Genomic DNA, 23,976 nt, shown 5'->3' with positions numbered 1-23,976 from the left:
CAATGGTGTTTACTCAGAAGTTTTGCCTGACAACCCACCTCCCCTGGCCAGAGATGGAAGAGCCTCGCCCACCATCTCCACCTACCTGTGTCTCAAGATGGACATTTATGATGGGAGGAACCACAGCTTTGGCAAAGTCCAGACCCGAGTGGGGTTATTCAGAACCTAGGGAAAGTCTTTCCTTCCCAGGAGGGAGAGAAGCTTACAGTGTGCTTGTGTAATACCATGCCTCGGGAGATGTGAACACATATCTACTCACACCAGAGAGGGAATCAATGACAGACCAAGGCAATGATACCACCCAAGTCCCACTTGGTGAGCCAGTGAGTTTATTGGGTCACTTACAGGAGCGTGAGGGACCCAGAGGCAGCTGTATCACCAAGGCCCACCCCAACGCCAGTGACAACTCACGAGAGCTGGAATCCTGTAGCTCTCTGAACAAGACGCAGGCAGCTCCACAGGCCTGGGAGTCTCTCCTCCTTGGCAGTCCTTACTGCTGTATAGTATCACCAGGGAGAGGGAGGTTTTGTGACCCTGGTGTTTCAGGACAACCTGAGTTATTTGCTTCTTGAGCCTTTCTGGTTTTGTTTCTTCAAGATGGTTTGTTTCCCTGTGTAGCTCTGGCTGTCCTGGGACTCACTCTGTAGACCAGGCTGGCCTCGAAATCAGAGATCTGCTCGCCTCTGCCTCCCGAGTGCTAGAATCAAAAGTGTGTGTGTGCCACAGCCCTGCCTACTTGTTGACTCTTAAGGGGCATCCTCCTGGGTGGACTGAAGTGCAGGCCAACAGTGTTGCCTGTCTCAGTCTCTCCTTGAAAAGTGACCTGACTGTCATGACCTAGCACTCAGGGTGTCATGAGATAAGATCAAGGAGACTGTGTTTTGTCAACAGGCCCTGCCTCTTTAAACACTTCACCATAGCAATAACTGCTGACTACGTGGCTCTTTCAAAGGACTTGAGTGCCATCAGGTATACACCCAGAAGTGGCCCAGCTGTGTCAGACAGGACTGTATTTGGTCCCCTGATGACACTGTAGCAGCCACACTAGTTTGATTTAAGAGGCTCTCCCACATAGATCCTTGATGGCATCGAATGCTTCTTTCCTCGCCGGTAGCCATTTCTGACAGGGGTGAGAGGAACTCTCACAGCAGCTTTAATTTTCCTGTTCCTGATGGGTAAAGATGTTGAATATTTTTCAAATATTTGCTGAACTGGGTTTACAGTTCCTTTTTCTTGAGAATGAATATTCCGTTCTCAAATATTTATTGGAATGGATTTATATCTAATCTTGAGAACTTGGTATTTAGTTTAAGTCTACGAACTGGGTGACTTTTTGGTGTTTAGTTTTTATAGTTCTTTTTAGATTCATGATATTAATCCACTGTTAGTACTATTGGATATAGTTGCCAAAGACATCATTCCCTGTCTGTAGCCTGATATTGATTGATTGATTGATTGATTGATTGATTCATTCATTCATTCATTCACTCATTCATTTTTGTCCTGCAGATAGAATGTGAGGTTAGGGTTAGCCATGTAGGCTGACTCTTTTTTATTTACTTTTTAAAAGATTTATTTATTTATATGAGTACACTGCAGCTGTCTCCAGACACACACCAAAAGAAGGCACCAGATCCCATTACAGATGGGTGTGAGAAACCATGTGGTTGCTGGGATTTGAACTCAGGACCTCTGGAAGAGCAGTCAGTGCTCTTAACCGCTGAGCCATCTCTCCAGTTCTGAAGGCTGACTCTTTAGGCTTGTTTTCTTTTCACCATTTCTTGTTTGTTTGTAGAAATATAAAGGTACCCTGGGGTTGGAGCAACGGCTCAGAGCATTGCTGCTCTTGCAGAGGGTTGAGGTTCATTTCCCTGCACCCACATGGTGACTCACACACATCTGAACTCCAGCTTCAGAAGAACTTGGCATCCTCTTCTGGCCTTTACGGGCACCGGCACACACATGACACATGCATACACACAGGCAAATACTCATACACATAAAATAAAATAAATGTTAAAATAAGAATGAGGTCATAACAAGTCAGTTACTGGGATAATCTCTGTGCTCCGCGAGGCCATGCCGGTGGGGGCCCAGTTGGCCCTCACAATGTCCTCTGGGGCGAGAGTCTCTGACTCCATTGGGCAGATGAGAAGATGTGTGCAGGTTCTGTTCTTGCCTGTGGCTGTGCTGTACCTGGATGTAATGAGCCACCTGTTGAGGACACACAGCACTGCCGTCATCACACTGGGAGAGCAGAGATGATGTCACAGCTATTCCCCTTATGACTGAAGAGTGCTTCTCCAACTGGTCTAAGCAGAAGAGATAATTTACCAGTTCGTTGAATGAGAAAGGCTGGATGATCAGGTTTGGCTGGATCCAGGAGTCCTACAAAGACACAAGACAGAGAGGTCATGGGGCCTGACTCACACTAAGGGAGGAGTATAGGCTAAACAGCAAAAAATCCATCTCCTTGGCACTTAGCTGACACCTGCATCCCGGTAACTATGCAACAGAAGTGAAATGTGAAATTCAGGCTCAAGTGTTTTTTGAAGATTTGTTTTTAACTATGTGGCTGTGTGGATGTGTTCACATGTGAGTGTGAGCACATGTGTGTGGTCATGTGTACATGTGAGTGTGTGGGTGTGAACACATCTGAGTGCAGGTGTCTGCAGAAGATGGCAGACGGTGTTACCGCCCCTGAAATGAGAGTTCTCAGCATGGGTCATGCAAAAGCATCAAGTGGTCTTAACTGATGGGCCATCTCCCTACTCTTGGACTCAATTCTTTCAGGAAACATTAACGCATCACCACGGTGAACATCACATATGAAACTTGGCATCAGAGCCAACATTTACCTGGGATAGGATGCCTACCTACAAAAGGAATGGTGACATGTGAGACTCTGGGATCAGTCCCCAGCACTATAAAGAAATGTTGGCCTTTCTGGGCACTGCCAGGGCGGTCTGAGGAGCCCCTCCCCTTTAGCTTGACCAATGATGACTTCGAGACTTCCCACTTGGCCTGTTCACAGTCCCCACCTGGCTGTGACAGGCTGGCCAAATGCTGTTCAATTTTAGCCTGGCCGCCGGGCAAAACAAGAGACTGCCCATTTATGGACTCCTGGCACAGCCGCATATCTTTACTGGCTAGTGTGTGAACTGCCTATTCATACCGGAGCACTGTCCTGGGATGGTCCTCCCAGCTGGGCCATGGCAGCTTTTTGTACAGCTTTGCTATGTGTCTCAGACGATTCTCTTCTAGTAAGTTACCTTCCTTGTGTTGAGCCTTGAGAGACCAGTGGGATAGACAAGAAGGAAGGTGGGCGAGCCGGAGCCCCTCTGATCAGAGAAAGGCCAGAGTTCATCCTTAAAGACCAGGTAAGTTTTGGTTCAGCCAGGTGACAGTAAGCTAGGACCTGGGTGGGGTGGGGCCCACGACAGGAGGACCTACACATACCAACTCAGGCTCCTGGCCACTTTCAACCCTGGCTCTGCTCATCCTGACATTGGGAATACCTTCTTCTTGATCTCTGAGACTCTCCCTGACTCATATTACAGCTATGTGGCCAGCCTTCAGACATGCAGTCAGTTTCCTAGGCCAAGTCCCTAGCTGATGAGTGGCTGGCCATGTAGAACCCAGAGAGTCTGGCAGCAGCTCCTCCTTGGGGCTGTCATGGCCTGAACCTCTGTGCTTTCCTAGGCTGTCCCCCTGCCCCAGTGTCAGGCTCCAGGTAGTGCCTGGGTCAGGGAACACTTCCAGGTGGTCGGTGAATGGACTCTTCCAGCCCCATCCCTCCTCACTGAGAAGATGACCACGAAAGCTAAAACCATGGTTGCATGGTAGCTCAGTGGTAAAAAACCTTTCCTAGATGTTGGAGGCCCTGGGCTTAGTCCTCAGCACTATATACACAGGCATGTCTGCCGTCATGCCAGCACTGGGGAAGTGAAGGCAGCAGGATGACCTCTAAGTTCCAGGTTATCCTACTCAATACACGGTAAGAGGCTGGCCTAGGACATGTAAGTCCATGTCTCATAGTGAAGAGAGTGGCCTGTAGCACTCCCCTCCCCAGAGGGTTTATGTGCACTCAGCTCTTGCTAGGGAAGGGAGAGAAGCCACTGTTTCCCATGTTCCTGGAAACAACACAGTAAAACTCAGTGGAACAGGGACACACACACACACACACACACACACACACACACACACGGTGTGGGGGCTGGAGAGAGGACTTGGCCATTAAGAGCACTTCCTGCCTGTGTGCTGTTCCAGAGGACTCAGGTTTGATTCCCAGCAAACACCCATCTATAAGTAAAAATCAAAGGAAAAACAATTAAGTAGAAGGGGGAGAGGTGGGAAGGGGGATGGCTGGGACTAGAAGGGACCAAGGAAGGGCTTGGGGCAAATGTGACTGATATGTATCATGTGCATCGACGACGATGTCACAGCGCACCTACTGTGATGTGCGAAGTGTATCAGAGTGGGTGCAAACACCATCACCTGTACCTGTGCTCTCCCGGACATCCATGTCCTATCACCACAAAAAGAGGTGCCCATGTCCCTGGCTGAGCCCCCTTCTCTCCAGACAAGCAGCACCTCTGCTAGTCTTCCCAAGGTGTCATTCTGAAAGGTTTCCACACCAGGACCAGCCACATTCACCTTCCAGGGACTGGAGCTTTACAGCGCCCTTCCAGGCTGCCTGGGGACGGCCGTGAAGGGGGTTTCTCAGAAGGGAGGACAGGGCATGATTGGGATAGCTCGAGTGCCCGGCCACCCACACTCGGGCACATTCACACACCTGCTCTCGCCCTCCCTCTGTGCCCTCTGTCTCTTTCCCTTCCTCTACTCCTTCAGAAACATCTCCAGTCCTCTACTTGGCTGGTGCCTGAACCCTATTCAAATAAAGTTCTTACTTCACCCAACCTTGGCAAAGGACGCTGTGACCTGTGTGGCAATGTTCCTGTTTCGGCCGCCTGGCACCACTAGTTACCACTGACCACACTTCCTCCTTAGGCCACTTTAATGTGCGTCAAGACCCCCTGCACCTGTTTTGGCTTCTGAGGGCCTTTCCCCTTTGCTAGAAGCACTAGGACCGCCCTTGGATTCCCTCACTTCTCGCTGATGCCCCCTTCCTGTGGGTATGTATGCATGTGCATGCCACAGCGTGAGTGGAAGTCAGGATATCCCAAGGGAGTCAGTTCTCTTCCTTCAACATGTCCCGGGGTCCTGGGGATTGAACTCCAGTCATTAGGCTGGGCAGCAAGCGTTTTGACTGAGCCATCCATCTTCCTGGTCCTGGAGCCGGAAGTACTCATAATCCCAGCTGTCCATCAGCCAGACCTCTCCAACTACCTGTTGCTATGGACACAGTTCTTCCAGCTCCTGTACTGGCTCCACTCCAGCTTCCAGGTGCTCAGCCTGAGAGTCTGGGGACCGTGGGTCTCTCTCCTCACGTACTGCAGAAGATCTATGCAGTATGTGACCCCTCAGCTGTCATCCTCAGCAGCTGCAGCAGCTGTGGCTGCTCAACCCTCTGCAGTTTATCCTTGGCAGCCACAGGGAGCAGAGAGGGTGGGCCACATGGCTCCTTTGTTGAGAGCCCTCCCCTCTTAGTTTCTGAGGCCTGAGGCCTGCTGGCCTGCAGCGGCCCTCAGTTTCTAGTCCTTTCTCCACCCCCACCTCTGCCCTCACTGAGCAACCCGCTGCCTGGGTACCCACAGACACTTTGACCCTGGCAGTGAACAAGTTTTCCATGAGAGATGAAAGTGTGCCTTGGGTCAGGTCTCAGCAAACACACGGCGACGTCAAAGATCAACTCTGCCCAGTTAGCAAGATTTTTCCACTTCACCCCCTCACCCCTCCAACCTTGGGGTCTCCTCAGCCTCTCTGGGAATCATGGTGTCCTCCTGTCTGTCTGCCACTTACCACATCCAATTTGACCTTCTAAAGAGGAAGTTGCCCCTTCATGAGTGTCTACATGGTAACCTGGACACCCTTGAAGGACAGCAAAGACATGCCCGAGGCAGCTTGGGGTGCGGGTTATGGCTGGTCTTGGCACAATCATGGGCCTGGCTGTGGTGTCCCCAGTGTGGTCAGGGATGTTCACAGCACTGGAATCCTTCATGCCAGGGCATGGGGCACAGCTCATCTAGCAAGCCTGACACCCAAGTAGCAGGCCGGCCTTGAGGATGGGTCCTGTCAGGCATCTCTGCCTGCTCAGTGCAACCACAGAGCAATGAGGGCAGGAACCTTGAAGGAACAGAGGTATACAGATAGCTCTGGGCTGGGAGGAGGGGGAGGCAGATGGTGGATGCTCTCCAGAGAAAGCATTAACGCATTGCCGAGGTCAGGCGTCTCCGGATCTTCCCGCCTGTCAACACAGTCTCACTGGGGACTTGGTTTCCAACACGTAAACCTCAAGGGACATGCTCAAGCCACGACCGTGACCTTGGGGACAGGGTAAGCTGCTGAGGGTAGGACTGTTTGGTGCCATGATAAAGAAAGCCACCTGCCACCAAAAAGCCATGAGATAGGGAACAAGGTCTAGAACAGCTGGAGCTTTCAAATCTATCAGTCTACCATCTTGTCTCTCTCCTCACCAGGGGCTCAGGATGGCCTTGAACTCATAGCAATCCAGCTACCTCAGCTGGTCGAATACTGGTCACGTGACACCACAATAGCTTACCTGCTGTTTCTCTCAGGGAGCGGGTATTATTGTGTGTGTGTGTGTGTGTGTGTGTGTGTGTGTGTGTGTGTGTGTATGCCTGACTATCTCACAAGCAAAATAACTTCCTCCCCCCTATCTGCACCTCATGACTGCAGCACACATCCAAGCTCCTGCCTCAGCAGGTATGGCCCAGGGACTGGCTGTGGCCCACTGACCTCTGAGCCTCTCCCACTGCTCCATAGCACAGGTTCCCCCGAACATTTTCATCTGGACTTTTTGGCTAAGGGCCTGTGCAGACACTGCTTCTGAGCAGGTGAGAAATGGGATCAAGTTGCTTGCGGCCTCTGGGAACCCCCAGCCAGGAGAGGACGTCAGAGACTTCGCTTCGGAGACTCCAAGTGCCCTCTTGGCCTTGGAACCTTTGCCCCTTTGCCTTCATGACACAAAGGCTGTAAAAAGAGCTACGTCTCACCTAAGCTGAGCAGAAGTAGAATTGGGTAAGGAGCCACACGACGAGCTGCTGGAAGCTCTCTCTCCACATCTCCTCCCTAGGGAGTGTGGTGCCAGGGAAATGTTAGTGATCCCCAAAACCACACACAGGAGATTTGATGCAACTCACAGCAGGGTCTTTATTTGAGCTAGCATTGGGGGGCACCACCGTCACACAGGATGGTTTTGGTGGTAGTGGACCTCTGAATGTCTATCAGGGCAAGGCTTTAGAGTTAGCAGCAAGCCAGCAATACGTGTGCAAGCATCTAATTGGAAAGTTACTGTGGCCTTTAACATAATTGGCCGGTGCTGGGAGTCAGTTCATAAACTTAACTTCTGCTCCCCTCTGCATTGGTGGTCGTTAGGCAGAGAGCAGGCTTGTAACCTGGGGTGCAGGTTTGTTGGGGAAATAACCAGTAGATAGTGGTCTTGTTGAGGCTGTAACTTGGAAACTCTGTTCTTGTGGGAATTAGCCTAGAGACTGGAGCTAGGCTCAGGTTCTGTTGGAGGGCAACTTGGAAACTAATGCTAGATACCAGCCTGTTAGTCTACCTTAGGTCAGGTTCTCTGAGTTTAAAAGCTCTCAGAAGGAGGAAGAGAAAGAGGAGGAGGAGGAAGAGGAAGAGGAGGAAGAGGAGGAAGAGGAGGAGGGCCTGGGGGCTCCCAAAGGCCATTCGATTTGGCACACTTTCCACCATTAGTAGACATCCAGAAGACAATAACTTGAAGAAACCAGAGACTTGTTGAAAGCTGAGGCCGGGTAAAGGTAGGGCTTGGATGCCTAGCTGGCTTAGTGGATTTTTTTTTTAAGATTTATTTTATGTATATGAGTACACTATAGCTGTCTTCAGACACACCAGAAGAGGGTGTTGGATCCCATTACCATGTGGTTGCTGGGAATTGAACTCAGGACCTCTGGAAGAGCAGTCAGTGCTCTTAACCGCTAAGCCACCTCTCCAGCCCTAGCCTAGTGTTCAACCCTCTTCCTCCTGAACGTGACTTGCCATGGATCTCCTAGGAGCTAGGTTTAGTTTACAAGGTAAAGCTGCCTTGGCATGGTGTAGGGGTGCTGGGGTCACAGCTGGCAGACTGGTATAAACATGTTTTATAGGCTAGGTTACAAACATGCCTGCATGCCCTGGGCTGTCGGTCTCCTCTCTGGACTTGAAAGCTTTGTTTATCTCTTGGGACTGCTTAGCTGGCCTAGGGTCCTGTGACAGCTATTCCTGGTTGTCACCTTGACTACATCTGGAGTGAATTACAACCTGGAAGCAAAGGGCACACTTGTGATGATTCAGATCCTGAGGCCGGAAGACACAGACTTCTGACCTGGCTCTTGACATGGAGATCTTGAGGCATAGTGGCTATGAAAAGCTTAGATACAGGCAAGGTAGTACGGGCCTTTAATCCCAGGAGACTGAGGCGGGCAGATCTCTGAATTCAAGGTCAGCCTGGGACAAAGCAAGTTCCAGATCTAGGCGTGGTGAAACAATCTTTTGCTGGAGGCCTACGTAAGGAAGCTGAAAGAAGGAAGGCTCGCTCTTCCTCGCCTGCCCGCACTTACTTACCAGCTCATCTGTTGGAACCTGCTTCTTCAGGATTCCAGCTTATATAGAAGACCAGCTGGAACTTTCATTTTTTTTTCAAACCTTATTTTTAAGGATGGCTGTTAGCCCACCACCCACCAGAGGTAGTGAAAAAGAAAGGATATGGGGGAAGTGGACCTGTTTAGAAAGGTTCTTTGGAGCAAAGAATCTCTGGTTCCATCTGTGTTGTCTGGAAATCAGTTCAGCTCACAGGTTAGCAGTGGCCGTTTGATCCACTTGCAAACACTTGAGGACACACCAGCAATTTAGTTCGGAAGAATCGGGATGGCAAACATGAATCAGTAGCAGCGGCACAACCTAGCAGACACAGCCAGGCCTCAGCCTCTGCTCAAGTCAGCAGGAGGGACCAGAAGGAATTCTGGAAGAAGCTAGTTCTCTGCTCTGTCTGTCTGTCTGTCTATCAGAGAAGCGAAGATCAGCAAAGACTCGAGACCCATAAGCGTTGCACAGCTAGCTCTATAGGCAAGCCAAGCTCGGCCTCCATCGCTGTCCTTTTTATACTCTCTCCAGGCATCACATGTTCACCATGGGCAAAATATCACTCTGCAAATCAGCCCGAGTCTGTGGAAGCAGCAAGAAACTGCAGCACATCACAAGGTCGTGTGTGTGTGTGTGTGTGTGTGTGTGTGGTTCTCTCTATGGAGTCCTGACAAACGCAGCTCAACTACACAATATAAGGCAGAATTACATGCATTTCGTTAGCTAAGAATCCTTCATCACGTTTCCTTTCTTTCTTTTAATCACATGTCCTTTCATGGGCCTGATTTAGCAGAATATCCTCTCTCCTGTGTCTACTTCAGTGAAACGTTCCTTCACCAGTCTGCCTTAGTCTTTCATCTGTGCCCATTTCAGGAAAACACTCCTTCACGTGTTTGCCCCAGCAAAACACCATCTGACACAATGACTTTCCAAAGACCACTTAAGTTTCCCCTTCAACTAGCTGAAACAACTAGCCCAGTGAGGTTGAACACCGCGTAGATTCTTGGACTTCCCATTCACAGCTGCCCATTGTTGGGTTAGTTGGACTACAGACTAAGTCATTATAATAAATTCCCTTAATATATAGAGACATTGCATAAATTCTGTGATTCTAGAGAACCCTGACTAATACAGGTGAAGAATAACAGGAAGTCTCCATGTGTGCACGTGTGTATGTGCGTGTGTGTACACGTATGCCTGCTTAAGTCTACTCAAAGGAGCCAGGTGAGAGAGACTCCAGCTTAAAGTCCCTTAGCCCCTGCTGGCACAGAGGAGCCAAGAGGGTTGAAGGCTGTATACACATTTGCTCTGAGGTAGGGGAGGGGAGGTTGCTTTGAAGGTGCTAGCTGTCTGCTGGACAGAGGCAGGAGGAAGGGCTTGGATGGAGGCTGCAGGAACCCTTGGCCCTAACTGAGCCTCTAAGGGCATTGTGGAAAAGAAACTGGCCGTGCCTGTGAATGGAGTTTGGAACTATTTCATCAGGGGGATCCTTGCCTCTGGTAAGGTGGGGTGAGAGTCCCAAGGTCCAGGCGTGGCAGCTTTCATCTGTGCATTTGGAATGGACTTGGCACTCCCACACCCCTGATGAAGTCAGGGGCTCCCTCAGGCTCTAGGGTCAGCCATGGGAAGGCTAGAACATGCTCCCAGTTCTGCCTGAGTGAAAAACAGCCCCAAAGTGTACCTTTCTTTGGACAACCGACTCTCTCTCTCTATCTCTCTGTGTGTGTGTGTTTTGAGATAGGGTTTCTCTGTAGTCCTGGCTGTCTTGGAACTTGCTTTCTAGACCAGGTTGGCCTTCAGTTCAGAGATCCACCTGCCTCTGCCTTCTGAGTGCGGGGATTAAAGATATGTGCCAACTCACACTGGACTTAAATAACTATCTACCTCATAGCAGGCATCATAATTCTGCCCCCCCCCCTTTTCTCCTGTGTTAGTGGTAAAGTCAAAGTGAAAGAAAGCGTTTAGCCCAGAAGACGACACAATAGGCACTATAAACAGCTCTTATACACGCATGCATCCATGCCTTTCTTTTGAGATTGGAGCCGAGGCTAGCCATGCCAGGGCGTTGGCAGGGCAGAGCAAGGTTCAATAGTTTAAGGGCTCAGTCCTATTCTAGGCCTTCCCACACGCAGATGGGGTAACAGCTGGATGTTTCCCCAAGGTCAGTGAGGGTCAGAGCAAGGGAAGCCCAGAGCAGGACTCTTGCAGCAGCCGCAAGCGCAAGCCAGGGAGCCTATTCTTGTGTGCAGTCTAGGACCGCACAGATCCAGCTCCAGGAGCCTGCCGGGACTCGCCCCGCCTCCATCACGTCCCGCCCTCCAAGCTCTGCCCGGTGCCCGGCATCTCTCACCACCCCTCCCCACCCCGCCACCTCGGGGCCCTCAAGTTTCTCCGAAGTTTTCCGCGGGTCCCTCTGAGAGTCCCGCCCCCTGGCCCGTGACGCAACAATGGTGCAGCGCGACGACCAATGGGTAGCGGCGGGGGCCGGCGGCGTGAGCCAATGGCGGCGGCGGCCCGTCCCGCGGTCCTGCCCGGCCCCGGCCGCACTGCGCCGCCCGCCGCCCTCCCCTCGGCGGCACCAGCACCGGCATCGGGAGACGGTGTCGCGGCGGCTCAGAGTGCAGCGGGCGCTGCCTCCGCTCCCGGCGTCGTGGGATCTCTGTCTGCTCGCCCGTGCATGGACGGCGCGCGCTCCGGCCCGCCGCAGGGACAGGGTCGCGCGGCTTGGTGAGTCGCCTGCCCCGAGCGCCCCGGTGCGCAGGTGCAGCCCCTGATCCTGGCCACCGGCCCGCAGACACTCGGGCGCGCCCCGGGAGGGGTCAGGGAGGATCTGGCCGGCGGCCCAAGCTCCAGTCACAGAGCCGCGGCCGTGACTCTGCCCAGTGACGTGGGGCGGCCGAACTTTACGTAACCCGCCCGGCACCCCACGCGTGCCCACACAGTGCATCTGGGGCGCAGGGGGCCCAGGTTCCGGGAGGAGCTGCAGTCATGCCAATCCCCTCAGAGGGGCGTCTGCCGCAGCCCACTCTATAGTGCTCACCTCTGTAACCCAGTTAATGGTCATGACACTGTGGACGAGGCCCTCTGGCTGTCCCAGGTCCCTTGTAACCTAGAGCTTACCCTTGCTGGAGGCAGTAGGGCTCTTGGGCAGGGAGACCAAGGGTGAATGGCCAGGGCTCAGGTTTGAGGCTTGGGACCCAAGGTGGAGGTAGGGTTTTTAAACTGGGGTCTGCAGTGTATGGAACGGCCCTCAAACAGAACGCAGGAGACCTAGGCTCTTGTCCTGGCTCAGCCTGACTTGGTGACTGACCTTGGACTAGCTTGTCCCCCGTTGAAAAGTGAGATGGCAGTATCGGCCTCATGTGGATGGACCTCGAGAGGACTGCAGGTGGTGTATGCTCCAATCCCCCCACTGACTTCACCTTTTCCCTCCTCCCAGGAGCTCCTTCCTGATGGGCAGGAAAATTGTTTGTGGATAAAAGAGCCAGAGCCACTTTCCAACTCTGGCTGCGGGCGGGCGCACTGCCAGCCCTGGGCCACCACTTTCTTGTTGATGAGGTTTGGTGTGTTAGAGTGAATACCTGCATCTACAGAACCCAGGGCCGCCTGCAGGAACCAGGTAGGTCTAAGTGAATAATCTCCACGACCCTCCTGGAAAGAAGTTTGAGTAGTCTCTTGGGGTCAGGGTAGAAGTAGAGTTGGGGCTGGATTTGGGGGTGTGAGGGTGATTTGGGCTCAACTTGTGCTGTGAGCCTGAGTCTTCTGCGATGTCCCATGGGTTCCTCTTTATTTGCAGTTGGAAGGACCTGGCTCAGGTGTGAAAGGAGCGCTTTTTGAAGGTTCCAGGGCTGCAGAGGGTTGGCACACGGAAGGCTCCAGCAGATCCAGCCTTCTCTAGCACAGGCAAGAGAGGAAGTGCAGGTGCAGAAATTCAAGAATGGTTCTGGGTCCAGGAGAGAATAGAGCTGGGGGCAGTGACTGGCAGACCCGATTCATTCGACCCTACTTCGTCTCACAGGTTGGTCTGGGGTGGTGTGACCCATGCTTTGAGACTCCCGGAGGCCAGCATGCCGTGGGACACCAGGCCTGGACGCAGCGCCAACGGAGGGCCCGAGGGTCCCGGCGCAGCTCGCTTGCGGGTGCAGAAGCAGTGCCGGAAGTCATCCTTCGCCTTCTACCTGGCAGTGCGAGATCAGCTGCCAGTTTGGCTACTCGAGGACATACGTGCCAGCGAAGCCTTCCACTGTGATGAGCGGGGGCGCGCTGCGGCCTATTCGCCTTCGGAGGCTCTGCTCTATGCGCTTGTGCACGACCACCAAGCCTATGCACACTACCTGCTAGCTACCTTCCCGCGGTGTGCACTCGCCCCACCTAGCGCGGGCTTCCGCTGCTGCACCGCGCCTGGGCCTCACGTGGCGCTGGCGGTGCGCTACAACCGCGTGGGCATCCTGCGGCGCATCCTGCGAACGGTGCAGGACTTCCCAGTGGAAGAGCGCGTGCGCCTCCTCGACCGCCGTGGCTGCAGCCGCGTGGAGGGCGGTGGCACGTCGCTGCATGTGGCCTGTGAGCTCGCACGCCCCGAGTGCCTCTTTCTGCTGCTTGGCCACGGAGCTTCTCCAGGCCTTCGAGATGGCAGTGGCTTTACACCATTGGAGCTGCTGTTGCGCCAGCTGAACCAGGACGCCAGCTCAGCCCCCACTAAGGCTGAGGCAGCTTCTGCCACGGTCAATGCTGCCACCGCCAACACCACTTCGTCTGAGGAGGTGTGTCAGCGCCGCCTGCTGCTGCTTGACCTGCTAGTACTGTACACCCCGGGGGGCGTCGTAGGTCCAGCTCGATGTGAACTGCTAGGAGACCAGCTACGCTGGCAGCGGTTGTTGGGTGAGGACAAGTTCCAGTGGCTGGCAGGGCTGGCGCCACCCTCCCTCTTTGTCCGTGCCATGCAGGTGTTGGTCACCACTATCTCACCTGGCCGCTTCCCGGAGGCCTTAGATGAACTGCCTCTGCCATCGTTTTTGCAGCCCTTGGACCTCACGGGCAAGGGCTAGACTCAGGGGACCCTGACACAGTATATGGGGACAGAAGTATTTTTTTGAGAGCATTGTACTTGGCACTTTACATATATGGATCGTTGACTGTACAGAGGGATCTGCCTGGTCTGTTGCATGTATTTGGGGTAGGGCTGCCAAGTTGCTCAAGTGTGCGAACTCGCTGCTCAGCCAAGGATAAGGGTGAGGACCTAGAGTCCCGGGGAAGGTGACAGCTGAGCCAAGCAGGAGAGGAACAGGAACAGAGGGTGGGGACTCTAATGACCAAGCAAGAGGACAGAATGTGCTGAGGCCAAGGGGACAAGCTTGTGTGGTTTTGAGTGGCCCCCTCCTGTGCTGTCAGCCTCATAAATGGCCCATGGGTTGGACTGATGTGTGTCCAGCAGAGCTGAGCAGGCAGCTCTAGCAGGTGTTGAATGGGAGCCAGACTGTGTGTCTGTGTTCTCATCTCACACTGAATCATTGCTTCTCCACCCCAGCCTGGAGTTGGCCCTTTTACCCTCAGTCAGGACTTGGCAGGTGCTAGCCTTGGGTTTCCCCACCTGCTTCCCCACAGGCTTTGGGTCCCCTGCATCATGTCTCATGAGAACCAGGTGTGCCTTCCAGGTCCCCCTGCCCAGCCCCAGGGATGGCCTTACTCACTAACATCACTCACAGTGGATGTTAGGTGGTGCTTGTGGGCCTGTGTTATCACCCTGGATAGGCTTCTCACCCATCCTTGGAATGCTGCTTTCTGCTGGACACTTCAGAAGCCGGGAGGCTTGTTAATGAATGCACCCTCATCCTTCAGGATAAAGGGGCCCTGGCTGCAAAGCTGGGTTCATACCAGGGAACTTTGAGACTGGGGGAGGGCCCGTCCCTATCCTGGGATTTTGCTGGGCTGTGAAATTCAACCTTTGTGGCATAGGCTTGCAGGCCATGATGTGCTGCCAGGAGCAGAGGCTAGCTGTCTGCTAAAGTGGCCAGCCTGGTCGGGGGCACCTGTTGCTCTGCTCCTGAGTACAGCATGCCCGGGGGTGGGAATGTCCAGGGTGCTGGGCCACAGGAGGGGAAGCCCAGAGAACAGAGGGCCCTAGACTTTGCCACCTGTCCTGGACCCGTGTTATTGTCAAGGGATTTTAGGCCATTTCCTAGGCCTGAAAAAGAAAGGGTACTTGCTGGTACGGATCCTTCGTCTTGACTGGAGGCTGTTTCCCTTCTGCTGAGTAGCTTCTCTGAGTCCTGGCAGTTGCGGGTGATGGGTGTTAGTGTCTTCCTCTGCCTCAAGTTTGGCCCATTCATGATCAGTCCCCCTGGACTTCTGGGAGGTCCCAAGTCCAGATGCCATTGGTGGTGGCATTCCTTATTCGCAGGACATGACAATGGCTTGCTATAGCTCCTGGGGAGCCTCAAAAGCGGGGCTCCTGTTGGGAATCTCTCCTTCACATCTCCCTAGATAAGTGCCCTTTAGGGTCTGCTGGTGCAGAGCTAGGCACTTCTCTGGCCGCTGCTCTCCCAACAACTTCCCCAGTGCTGCTTGGCCTGGAGGAACATCAGTGTGCTATGTCGGCCTTGTGGTCATCAGGGAGACCTTGTGGGAGGAAATGGCACCATAGAGGAAGGACCCAGCCTGAGAGAGATACAGGGGAACATCAAGCCCAAGAGGGGCGGATTGGCTTATGGCGATAATCACATAAGTGTCATGATAGTTCACCATGGAAGAGGATTGTTTCACTGCTGAGTGGTCCCCAGGCCCCTGTGCAAAGGCAGAAAGGCACAAATTTGAGTGGGGCCTCACTACAAGGAGGCGAAAGGAGGCAGGCCCAGAAGGGTAAAGAATAATCCTTGCCAAGTGGATTCTCAATCAGTCCTTCAGAGGAAGGCCTGATTTCTGCCATAGCTGTTTATTGTCATGGGATGCCCGGGGCGGCCTGCGCTTCAGGAAGCAAGAGGGCCTGGAAAGGTGGTACAGGCTGATAATCAAGGCCTCACTTATCGTTGGGGTGGCTGTTTCTGAGAGGAAGGTGGGTGGCCCTCAGTGTGTGGCTTATCTGTCCTTTCAGCCCTCCAGCCCCAGGAAGGGCTGTGGTGCCACCTGACACGTTACCATCCTGGCCATGAGCTTGCAGGAGTGACTAGAGCTTGCCAAGTCCTGTGCCGCATTGGCATCCACTATCAGCTAGTGGTAGGTGACCTTGGTGTCTCCAAAACATACTAGCAAGCGGTGTTCTCTTGTTAATTCTTCACTTGCCCCCATCAGATGTATGTGTCCCCAGGAGATCTGTCCTGTACTCCAGAATTCTGGACCCTGAGGCCTATGAGGGAAGACAGTGACCTGAGCCGCTGAGGCTCATTACTGAGGGCCTCACCTGTCTTGGAAGGTCAGTCTGCACTGATGCTATAGCCTGCTGCTGCTCCTCTTGCGTCTGTTCTCCACATGGACTCCATCTACCTTAGCCTCTGCTTCATTTCTTCACTAGCCTCAGTGTGGACAGCAGCTCTGTACGTTACCTCATATCCCATCCAAACAGGGTGGCTCCCTTGGAGGTGGGGACACAGATTCTCCAAGGCTGGGTTCCAGTAACTGCAGACTACCACAGTGGCACTTGGCTGTGATCCCAACACACAAAGGATCAAGAGATCACGGTCAGGAGCTGGAGAGATGGCTCAGTGCTTAAGAGCACTGGGCTGCTCTTCAAGACCTAGGTTCAACTCCCAGCACCCTCACCATAGCTTACGACAGTTTATAACTCCAATTTCAGGGGATCTGATGCCCTCTTCGGATCATGTTGGCCACCAGGCAAGCACATGGTACACAGACTCAGAACACTCAGGAACATGAAACCTTAGTAAAAAAGTTAATGCTAGAGCTCAGAATATAGTTCACAGGCTTGACTGCCTAGCAGCTAAAAAGCCATGTGTTTGATCAAAGCACCAAATTAATAAACCTGGGTGTGGTGGTGTACGCCTACGATCCCAGCACTCATGAGGTAGAGGCAATGGCTTCCTTGGCTATGTAGTCAGTTTTAAGTCGGCTTGGGCTATGTGAGACTATCTCAAACATTTTTATCAAGGTTAGCCTAGGCTACATGAGTTTTAGGCTATTCCTGTCCCTGTCTCAAAAGAGCAAACATTCATACTAGTGTCCCCCCACACCCTCTTTGATGACTGGCTCTGACTATAAAAACCTGAGATGATAAAACACAAAGGCAGAAATCTGTAGCTTGATGAGTTATGACTAATGTCTATATGGGTGTGACTATTGTCCCAGCCTCGGGAAAAGTGTAAATCGCCGCCACTGCTATCTAGACATTTAGTTTTTTTCTCTTATGAAGCACAGGGCTGTCAAGATGGCTCAGTGGGTAAAGGTGCTTGCCACCTAAGCCTGGGATCCCGAGTTCAATCCCTGGAACCCCAAGAAGTTGTTCTTACCTCCACACCTGTGCTATGAGATGTACACACACACACATACACACGCACACACACAACACAGGTTATGTGGAGAGGCTCTGATCTCCCGGAGAGGCTCTGGCCACCCTGCTCATGAGTGGGCTGCTGGCTCCCTGCATGTTCATGTCATCTTGGTGTATTCTTACAGATTTTTCTTTCTCTTCTGGCAGTGCTGGGAGATGGAGCCACACTATTTAAGATCAGTATTTAAGATCACCATGGTAGGGACTGGAGAAATGGTTCAGTGGTTAAGAGCACTGGCTCCTCTTCCAGAGGACCCAGGTTCAATTCCCAGCACCCACATGGCAGCTCACAACGGTTTAACTCCAGTTCCAAAAGACTTGGCACTGTCACACAGACACACACATGCAGGCAAAACACCACTGCATACAAAATAAGAAAGATCACCAATGTGTAAGCACTTCCAATTTTATGAAAAGTTTTTTTTTTTTTTTTTTTTTTTTGGTTTTTTGAGACAGGGTTTCTCTTTATAGCTCTGGCTGTCCTGGAGCTCATTTTGTAGACCAGGCTGGCCTCAAACTCAGAAATCCGCCTGCCTCTGCCTCCCGAGTGCTGGGATTAAAGGCATGCCCCACCACGTCCGGCTGTAAAGTTTTTTTTTTTTTTTTAATGCTTTTGGTGTTGATTTTGTGATGTTTGACTCAAATACTGTTAATACTGCAAAATTAAGAGAATTGAGTTTCTACATATAAATTTTATTTAGTTTTGAAATAAATAATACATTTACATGGCTCAACATTCAAAGGATTAAAAAAGACACAGGCTTGGAAACATTCGCTGGCCAGCTGTCTGTCCCAAATGAGACCTTGTCTTTCTGACCCTCCTAAAGAGTGATGTACACACGGTACCCCCCACATGCAGTGCTATCTGTAAACCGTACTGTACTGATAGGCCAGAAGAGTTTCACACCGCCCTAAGATTGCCTGTGGGACCCCACAGTATGCTCTGCTGACATCCATCCTGTGGCATTATAGGCATGTGTTCAAGCTCATAAAGACCGGCACCCTCCTTGTTTGGTTTCATTTGCTGCCATTCTGGGGAGTGAGACTGGGCCTGCATGCTAGGTAAGCCCTAGATCACTGCTACACAGCTCAGTTTTGTTCCTGACTAATTTTCAGAGATGGCGTTTTTAGTGTTAGGCTTTTGGACTGAGGACCATCAGAGGCTTTCTCGGAGGGCTGTGCCTTTGGGGTTTCCTACTGGAGGATGTTTGTGTGAGTCACCACTTCGCCTCCTTTGTCCATCTTTGTGTTGCGTTTTCCTACTGGTTTGGACAAGTTCAACATGGATGCAAATGTTGTGGCAATCATGACTTTTTCTCAGTTTGTTTACTCTTAAATTCAGGGTTTTGGGGGGTTTTTTTTTGTGTGGTTTTTTTTTGTTTGTTTGTTTGTTTTTTCAAGTCAGGGTTTCTCTGTGTAGCCCTGGCTGTCCTGGAACTCACTCAGTAGACCAGGCTGTCCTCGAACTCAGAAATTCACCTGCCTCTGCCTCCCAAGTGCTGGGACTAAAGGCGTGTGCCACCACGCCCGGCTATAAATTCAGGGGTTTTTTTGAGACAGGATCTTTGTGGTCCAGGCTGGTCTGGAACTTGTGACAATCCTGGCTCAGCTTCCAGAGTGCTGGGATTGCAGGTATACTTAAGAGTCCACATAGGTGGGGATTTTAATCTGTCTTCCATCACTAAGCCACATCCCAGCCCCACACAGGATTTCTAACTTACAGGCTCTACATTTTGAATAAGTAAAATCTCCATATGGGTTTTCTGTGGCAGTCCCATTGTCTGAGTATAAAGCAAAGGCAGGCTTTCTGTACTAAGTGGAAACAGTGGGTACAACAGCTGTTGGCTCCCTCCCCTGCAATGCCTATGGAATGCTGAGATACTGACTAACGGGGCTGCCTGGGTGAAGGACCTGTCATGGTCTGGGCCGTACCTGGCATGCTGGCCCTTGCTGGGGCTGGGTCCTGGGGCACGTTCACTGTGTAACTGTAATGAGGTACCCAACCTGAGGCTCACAGACTAACCATATTCTCCTTCCCAGGCGCTAGAAAAGGGACTGAGAGACCTGAGCAGTAACGTGGGATGTCTGTGGGTACCGTCATGCTATTAACAATTCCCCTGTCTCTCCAAGACCCCAATGGAGATTCTGAAAGAACTATACTCATAGACTTGTTTGTATGGAATCTGACATCTTTAGCAGGACATGGTGGTGTACACCGATAATCCCAGAACTTTAAGAGGTGGAGGCAGGAAGATCAGCAAAGGCTATCCTTGGCTAGCTACATGGTGAACTGGAGGCCAACCTGGGCTGCAAAAGACTGACTCAAAACAACAACAAAAGACTAATGTCTTGAGACTGTCATTCACTCTGTCTACTTTGGGGCATTCTCTCTAGGACTGCCAGAGGGTGTGTGTTGCTGTGGAATGGCGCTGCCCACTGTACCGTCTGTGCCAGCTGCTTCAACCCACCCAGGCAGTAGCGCTCTGCTGCAGTGCGGCTGGGCCGCTGGGCTTCCTGCAGGCCTCCTAGCTCACTTAGCAGACAACAGTTGGAGAGAGTAAGATTTTGCATGATCTCAGCACAACTAAAATTTAAAACCAAAATGACAATCACCCAAAGCACTGAGGCTAAAACTAGTCAAAGTGTCACTGACCTTGGGTTTAATTGCACTGTCGTCCCGTGGGCTTGGGGGAGTACTGCCATTGTGAGGAGCCAGGCAAGGCACACCATCCACAGAAGAGGATCAGCCCATTCGGGGCTGCCTCTACCGTCACTGAACTCTTAAAAAGGAGTCTCTAAAACGAAGTACAGTCAAGGCTCGCAGCAGCTCATCACTGCTGAGACCTGGAAGCCTCTGCATCATTACTACTGGGGTCCTGACACATGCTTAGTAGAAAACAGACATCAAGTAACTGCCTGGACCAGGCGGACTGAAAAAGCAGCCAGCCTGGAGCAGTGACAGGGACCTGGTGGGTGAGGTGGGTAGCCTGCCCTTGAAGCTCAGATGCTCTGTACTCCACCAGCTGCTGGGGAGTCAGTGCTATACCCGCTGCAGATACCGCCTACTCTTGGGTTGAGGACATGATACGGGACGGCCACCCCTGCAGAGCTGTAGCCGAGACAAGGTGGGCTTGGGATAACCCTCATGAAGGAACAGAACCTTCACTGTCTTCAGAAGATGCATTTACCTTCTAAGTTTGTGAGATCTGATTTGAAGTGAGGTATCTTATTCAGGTTTGTAACATAACAAACAAAAAGGCAATTACTAGATCCATCTTTTGAGGAAGAGCCTGGCTTTAGGATGCCTACCAGCATACTAGTCAAATGTCGTTCCAAAGATGTCTCTAGATTAGCTCAGCACCCTTGTGCTGGACTACATGGACCATGTGGGCACCTGTGCTCTGTCTGCACCCATTGGCTCTTGTGTTGGCTGAGGTGGGCAGGGGGTGGGCAGCTACCCTGAGTGTGGGCAACATGATGAGGCTAGGGTGTGTGCATGTAACCTGGCACAGCCCCACACCCCATCCTGCATGGGTACTTTCCCACCTGGAATGTCCTGTATCTCTAGGAGAGAAGTGTAGGACCCCTGTGATAAAGTCAACACCATCACCAAATATATCCAGTAGCTGCAAGCTCTGATCTGCAGGACATTTGCTCTGGGGTTCTGGTATGGACATGTGCCCAACTCTTCCTGGCTTTGAGTCATCTGCCTCTGGTGGTGTCCCTCTTGGCTCACACCAGGCCCCGTAGCTGCTGATGAAAATTTACTGTGGTGCACAGGTAACCAGTGCATGCAACTGACCAGCAGCCACTGTTCCCACTTGCAGATGACCTTGGCAAGATGTCAAAGGTGCTGCTCCTACAGCAACAGTTCCGAGAACGTGGCTAAGGCTGTGAGTTCTGTAATGAGACCAAAACAAATACAGATGAAAGCAAGTGTGGGGTGTCTGGCCTGGTGGACGAGGCATGTCCATCCATATGTGAGCCACCGGGAGATGGCGGCCTCCACCACAGAACTTTCTCCTCCACTGGCCGCCTAGGCTCCTTCAGATGACCTCCCACTCCTCCTCCAGTTCCTCAGGGTGGGAGCTGGCCACCTGGCTGTTCTGGGGGTTGTGTGAATGGCTGAACGTCTTTGTCAGTCGCTGAAGGAGACAGCCAGAGGAGCCCACTGCCCACAGCTCATCTGATGAGGTCACTGCAAAGAAGACAGCCAGTCAGTCTCATAGTGTGTGACAAGGGGCATGGGTCCCGTCTGGACTTGATAACATTATGGCTCAGGGATGAGGAGGAGCTGGCCGTTCATCTCTACAATCTGTGAATTTTTTTTTTTGATACAAGTCTTACACTATAGCCCAGATTGGCTTGGAACTCACTATGAAACCCAAATTAGCCTAGAAGTCACAGTCTACCTCCTTGGTCTTTCAAGTGCTGGGATTACAAGTGTGTACAGCTGTGCAGCAGGTTGCTCCAAGCTGTGGAACAAAGCTCCTGCTCCTGCAGAACCTGGGTCTGGATCCCTCCCGCCCATAGGCAGGGGCACGCACGCGCGCGCGCACACACACACACACACACACACACACCTTCCCCCAGGAGACACCAAGTCTACCATGCCCAGCACCTACCTGTGAAACAGGACACACTTCCTGGAATTTTCTTCCAGTAGTCCCCAGCAGGATTCTTGTCTGTGATGCCATAGCGGCGGGCAAGGTCACCATTTGGACAGCGGGCCCACACGGTCCTGGTGCTCAGTGCCAACTGGCAGGCCTGCAATCCTGTGGGCAAAGTTGGTATCAGCTCACCTCTGGAACATACATACCGAGCACCATTCCCAGTGCTGCTTTCTCCAGACAGTTGGCCACCAGGGCTTCTTATGGTGACACTGTATAGTGCTGGGCACCAAGGCAGAGAGTGCCCAGGAGGCTGGCGGAGCCACATATGAGTTGGGGCACTGAGAAAGCTGTATTCCCAGGTCAGTAGGCTGACCTGGGTTATCCCAGCAAGGAATGCCCTTCAGGTCTTTACCTGACTCCTGCTTCTGAATATCTCAGAACGTCTATACGGCCACTGGGTGTGTGACAGCCTGTTTTACAGACAGTGGGGCTGTGAGACCTCAATTTAAATTGATTTCAGTTCTTGTCTTATGTGGCTGTGTGGGGACAATAGGATAGCTGTTGGATTGCTCCTACCTGGCACATGCTCCCAGTCTGTCCCCACAGGCATCTCCTCAGTGATTCCAGTTCGCACGTGCACATTCCATCTGCTATCCAGGGCCCACAACATCTGGTCATTGGGGCTAGAATGGACGCTGACCAAAGTGACCCCAGCAAGCTGGAAACAGGAAGGAGCAGGCCTCAGAGAAATACTCAGAGAAGGACAAGAGGTTTAGGTAGCTGGAGGCAACAAGGTCAACCCCACATGAAGCTGTGTGGAGCAGCAGACATGAGGAGGAGGGCAAGGCTGGGACAGGCTCCTTGGTGGTTCTGTACCTGGCATGCTGTCTCACAGGAAAGAAAGACATTTACCAGGCCATCATCACAATGTCACACAACAAGACTGTGGGGTATCCCAGCAGACAACCAGACAATTTCAGCTGGCAACGTAGAAAGGCAGAAGAGGTCTAGATAAGGGAGTGAACCACTGTGAGAAGAGAGAGGCTGCAGCCCATAGGGCAGCAACAGCCTCACAGCCTGTTTGCATGCAGCCTGCCCCTGGCCACCTCACAGTGACTAAGCACAAGGGCAGCCTCCAGTATGGCAGCTCACCTGGACCCTGACCCTGTCATCTACCTGAAGGCTTCCTCTTAGCTCTAGCAGTCCACGTGCCTGTGCCTTTATGTCAGGTGACATTTCCTGCAGTATGGACCATGGCAGATGGAGGCAGAGAAAGTCACCAGGAGCTGGCTCCTGGCTGGGCACCAGGATGCCTGTTCCTCTGTACAGTCAACAGCTATGGAGTGTTGTCATTGTTTTATAGACGAGAACAAATCTCTCCAAAGTTGCTTGCTGTCCTAGAGCAGGCCACTCCATAGAGTAACAAAGTCCTCATGGTTTTTTAGGGCAGAGTGATCTAGAGTCCTTGTTGGAGGAGGTATGTCACTGTGGGGGTGGGCTTTGAGAGACCCTCTTCAGACCCCAGCAAAAACTGCATTTGTAGTTGTAGGGTAGATACTGCAGAGAAAATGCTCAGGAATAGGTTTCCTTAACAACTCTGACATCCTGTCTTTCCTGAGCAGGTAGGTAACAACAACTGGGACTTCTATCTGTCCACTAGATAGTGAGTTTGAGGCCAGCCTGGTCTACAGAGCTACTTCTAGGACAGCCAATGCTACACAAAGGAACCCTGTCTCAAAAACAAAAAACAAAACAAAACAAAACTCAACACCACCTCCCACCCAAACAACAAACAAATAAGAAACAAAGAGAAACACTAAAGCTAAGCCTGAAGGTTGTAAGGATGAGGCAGGAGATCACAAACCCTGGCAATTTACCAAGATTCTGTCTCAGAATGACAAAAACATGAAATTAGTGATGGTGAACACCTTTAACCCCAGTTCTTCTAGGCAGAGGTACGTGGATCTCTGGGTTCAGGGCTAGCCTTATCTAGAGTGAGTTCCAGGACAGCCAGGGCTACACTGAGAGACCCTGTTTAAACAACAACAACAAAAACCATAAAATGAGACCTGGAGCTATAGTTGAGTGGTCAGCACCTGCCTGCTACCACTGAGCTCCTAGCAC

General features: G+C 52.0%; 2 protein-coding genes and 1 long non-coding RNA gene across 19 annotated transcripts in view; 1 reads left to right on the top strand and 2 right to left on the bottom strand.

The window, feature by feature from the left end:
• Positions 1 to 1,994: 1,994 nt before the first annotated feature.
• Gm51959 lies at positions 1,995 to 7,463 on the bottom strand. Of its 4 annotated transcripts, XR_003950147.1 has the most exons (3): positions 2,859 to 7,463; positions 2,335 to 2,388; positions 1,995 to 2,214 (listed from the first exon to the last, which is right to left on the bottom strand). It is a non-coding gene; the product is annotated as a predicted gene, 51959 (long non-coding RNA). The 4 variants fall into 4 exon arrangements; XR_003950144.1 differs by having other exon boundaries at positions 1,995 to 2,388; positions 3,176 to 7,463; XR_003950146.1 differs by having other exon boundaries at positions 1,995 to 2,388; positions 2,859 to 3,188.
• A 3,760-nt stretch (positions 7,464 to 11,223) lies between these two features.
• Positions 11,224 to 13,886, top strand: Ankrd9 (ankyrin repeat domain 9). Of its 6 annotated transcripts, none has more exons than XM_006516294.4 (4): positions 11,224 to 11,466; positions 12,179 to 12,358; positions 12,536 to 12,660; positions 12,758 to 13,879. In XM_006516294.4, the coding sequence occupies exon 4, from the start codon at positions 12,807 to 12,809 to the stop codon at positions 13,785 to 13,787; it is 981 nt and encodes a 326-aa protein (XP_006516357.1). In that variant the 5' UTR covers positions 11,224 to 11,466; positions 12,179 to 12,358; positions 12,536 to 12,660; positions 12,758 to 12,806; the 3' UTR covers positions 13,788 to 13,879. The 6 variants fall into 6 exon arrangements, with proteins under 6 accessions (XP_006516357.1, NP_001348845.1, NP_780416.2 ...); NM_001361916.1 differs by having other exon boundaries at positions 11,266 to 11,466; positions 12,536 to 12,642; positions 12,758 to 13,886; XM_030246958.1 differs by lacking the exon at positions 11,224 to 11,466 and adding an exon at positions 11,566 to 11,836 and having other exon boundaries at positions 12,536 to 12,642.
• Positions 13,887 to 17,911: 4,025 nt separating this feature from the next.
• The window catches only part of Tecpr2 (tectonin beta-propeller repeat containing 2), an 83,152-nt gene continuing 77,087 nt past the window's right edge, over positions 17,912 to 23,976 (bottom strand). For 5 of the 9 annotated variants that reach the window (XM_006515352.3, XM_006515356.3, XM_006515353.4 and 2 more), the window contains 3 exons: positions 22,429 to 22,570; positions 21,865 to 22,014; positions 18,435 to 21,437 (listed from right to left, as the gene is read on the bottom strand). In XM_006515352.3, coding sequence (XP_006515415.1) covers positions 21,286 to 21,437; positions 21,865 to 22,014; positions 22,429 to 22,570 — 444 coding nt within the window. In that variant the 3' untranslated portion in view covers positions 18,435 to 21,285. Of the gene's footprint in view, positions 21,438 to 21,864; positions 22,015 to 22,428; positions 22,571 to 23,976 lie in introns of all 9 variants that reach the window. The other 4 variants (NM_175336.3, NM_001081057.2, NM_001289510.1 and 1 more) reach the window with 2 other exon arrangements.

This window comes from Mus musculus, chromosome 12, assembly GCF_000001635.26.
Source record: "Mus musculus strain C57BL/6J chromosome 12, GRCm38.p6 C57BL/6J".
Lineage (NCBI taxonomy): Eukaryota > Metazoa > Chordata > Mammalia > Rodentia > Muridae > Mus > Mus musculus.
The sequence above is the reverse complement of the archived record's forward strand: the minus strand, read 5'-3'. Positions and strand labels throughout refer to the sequence as shown.

Bases quoted from the DNA above. Each gene is read 5' to 3' on its own strand.
- Ankrd9 (NM_175207.5), top strand. From the start codon at position 12,807: ATGCCGTGGGACACCAGGCCTGGACGCAGCGCCAACGGAGGGCCCGAG.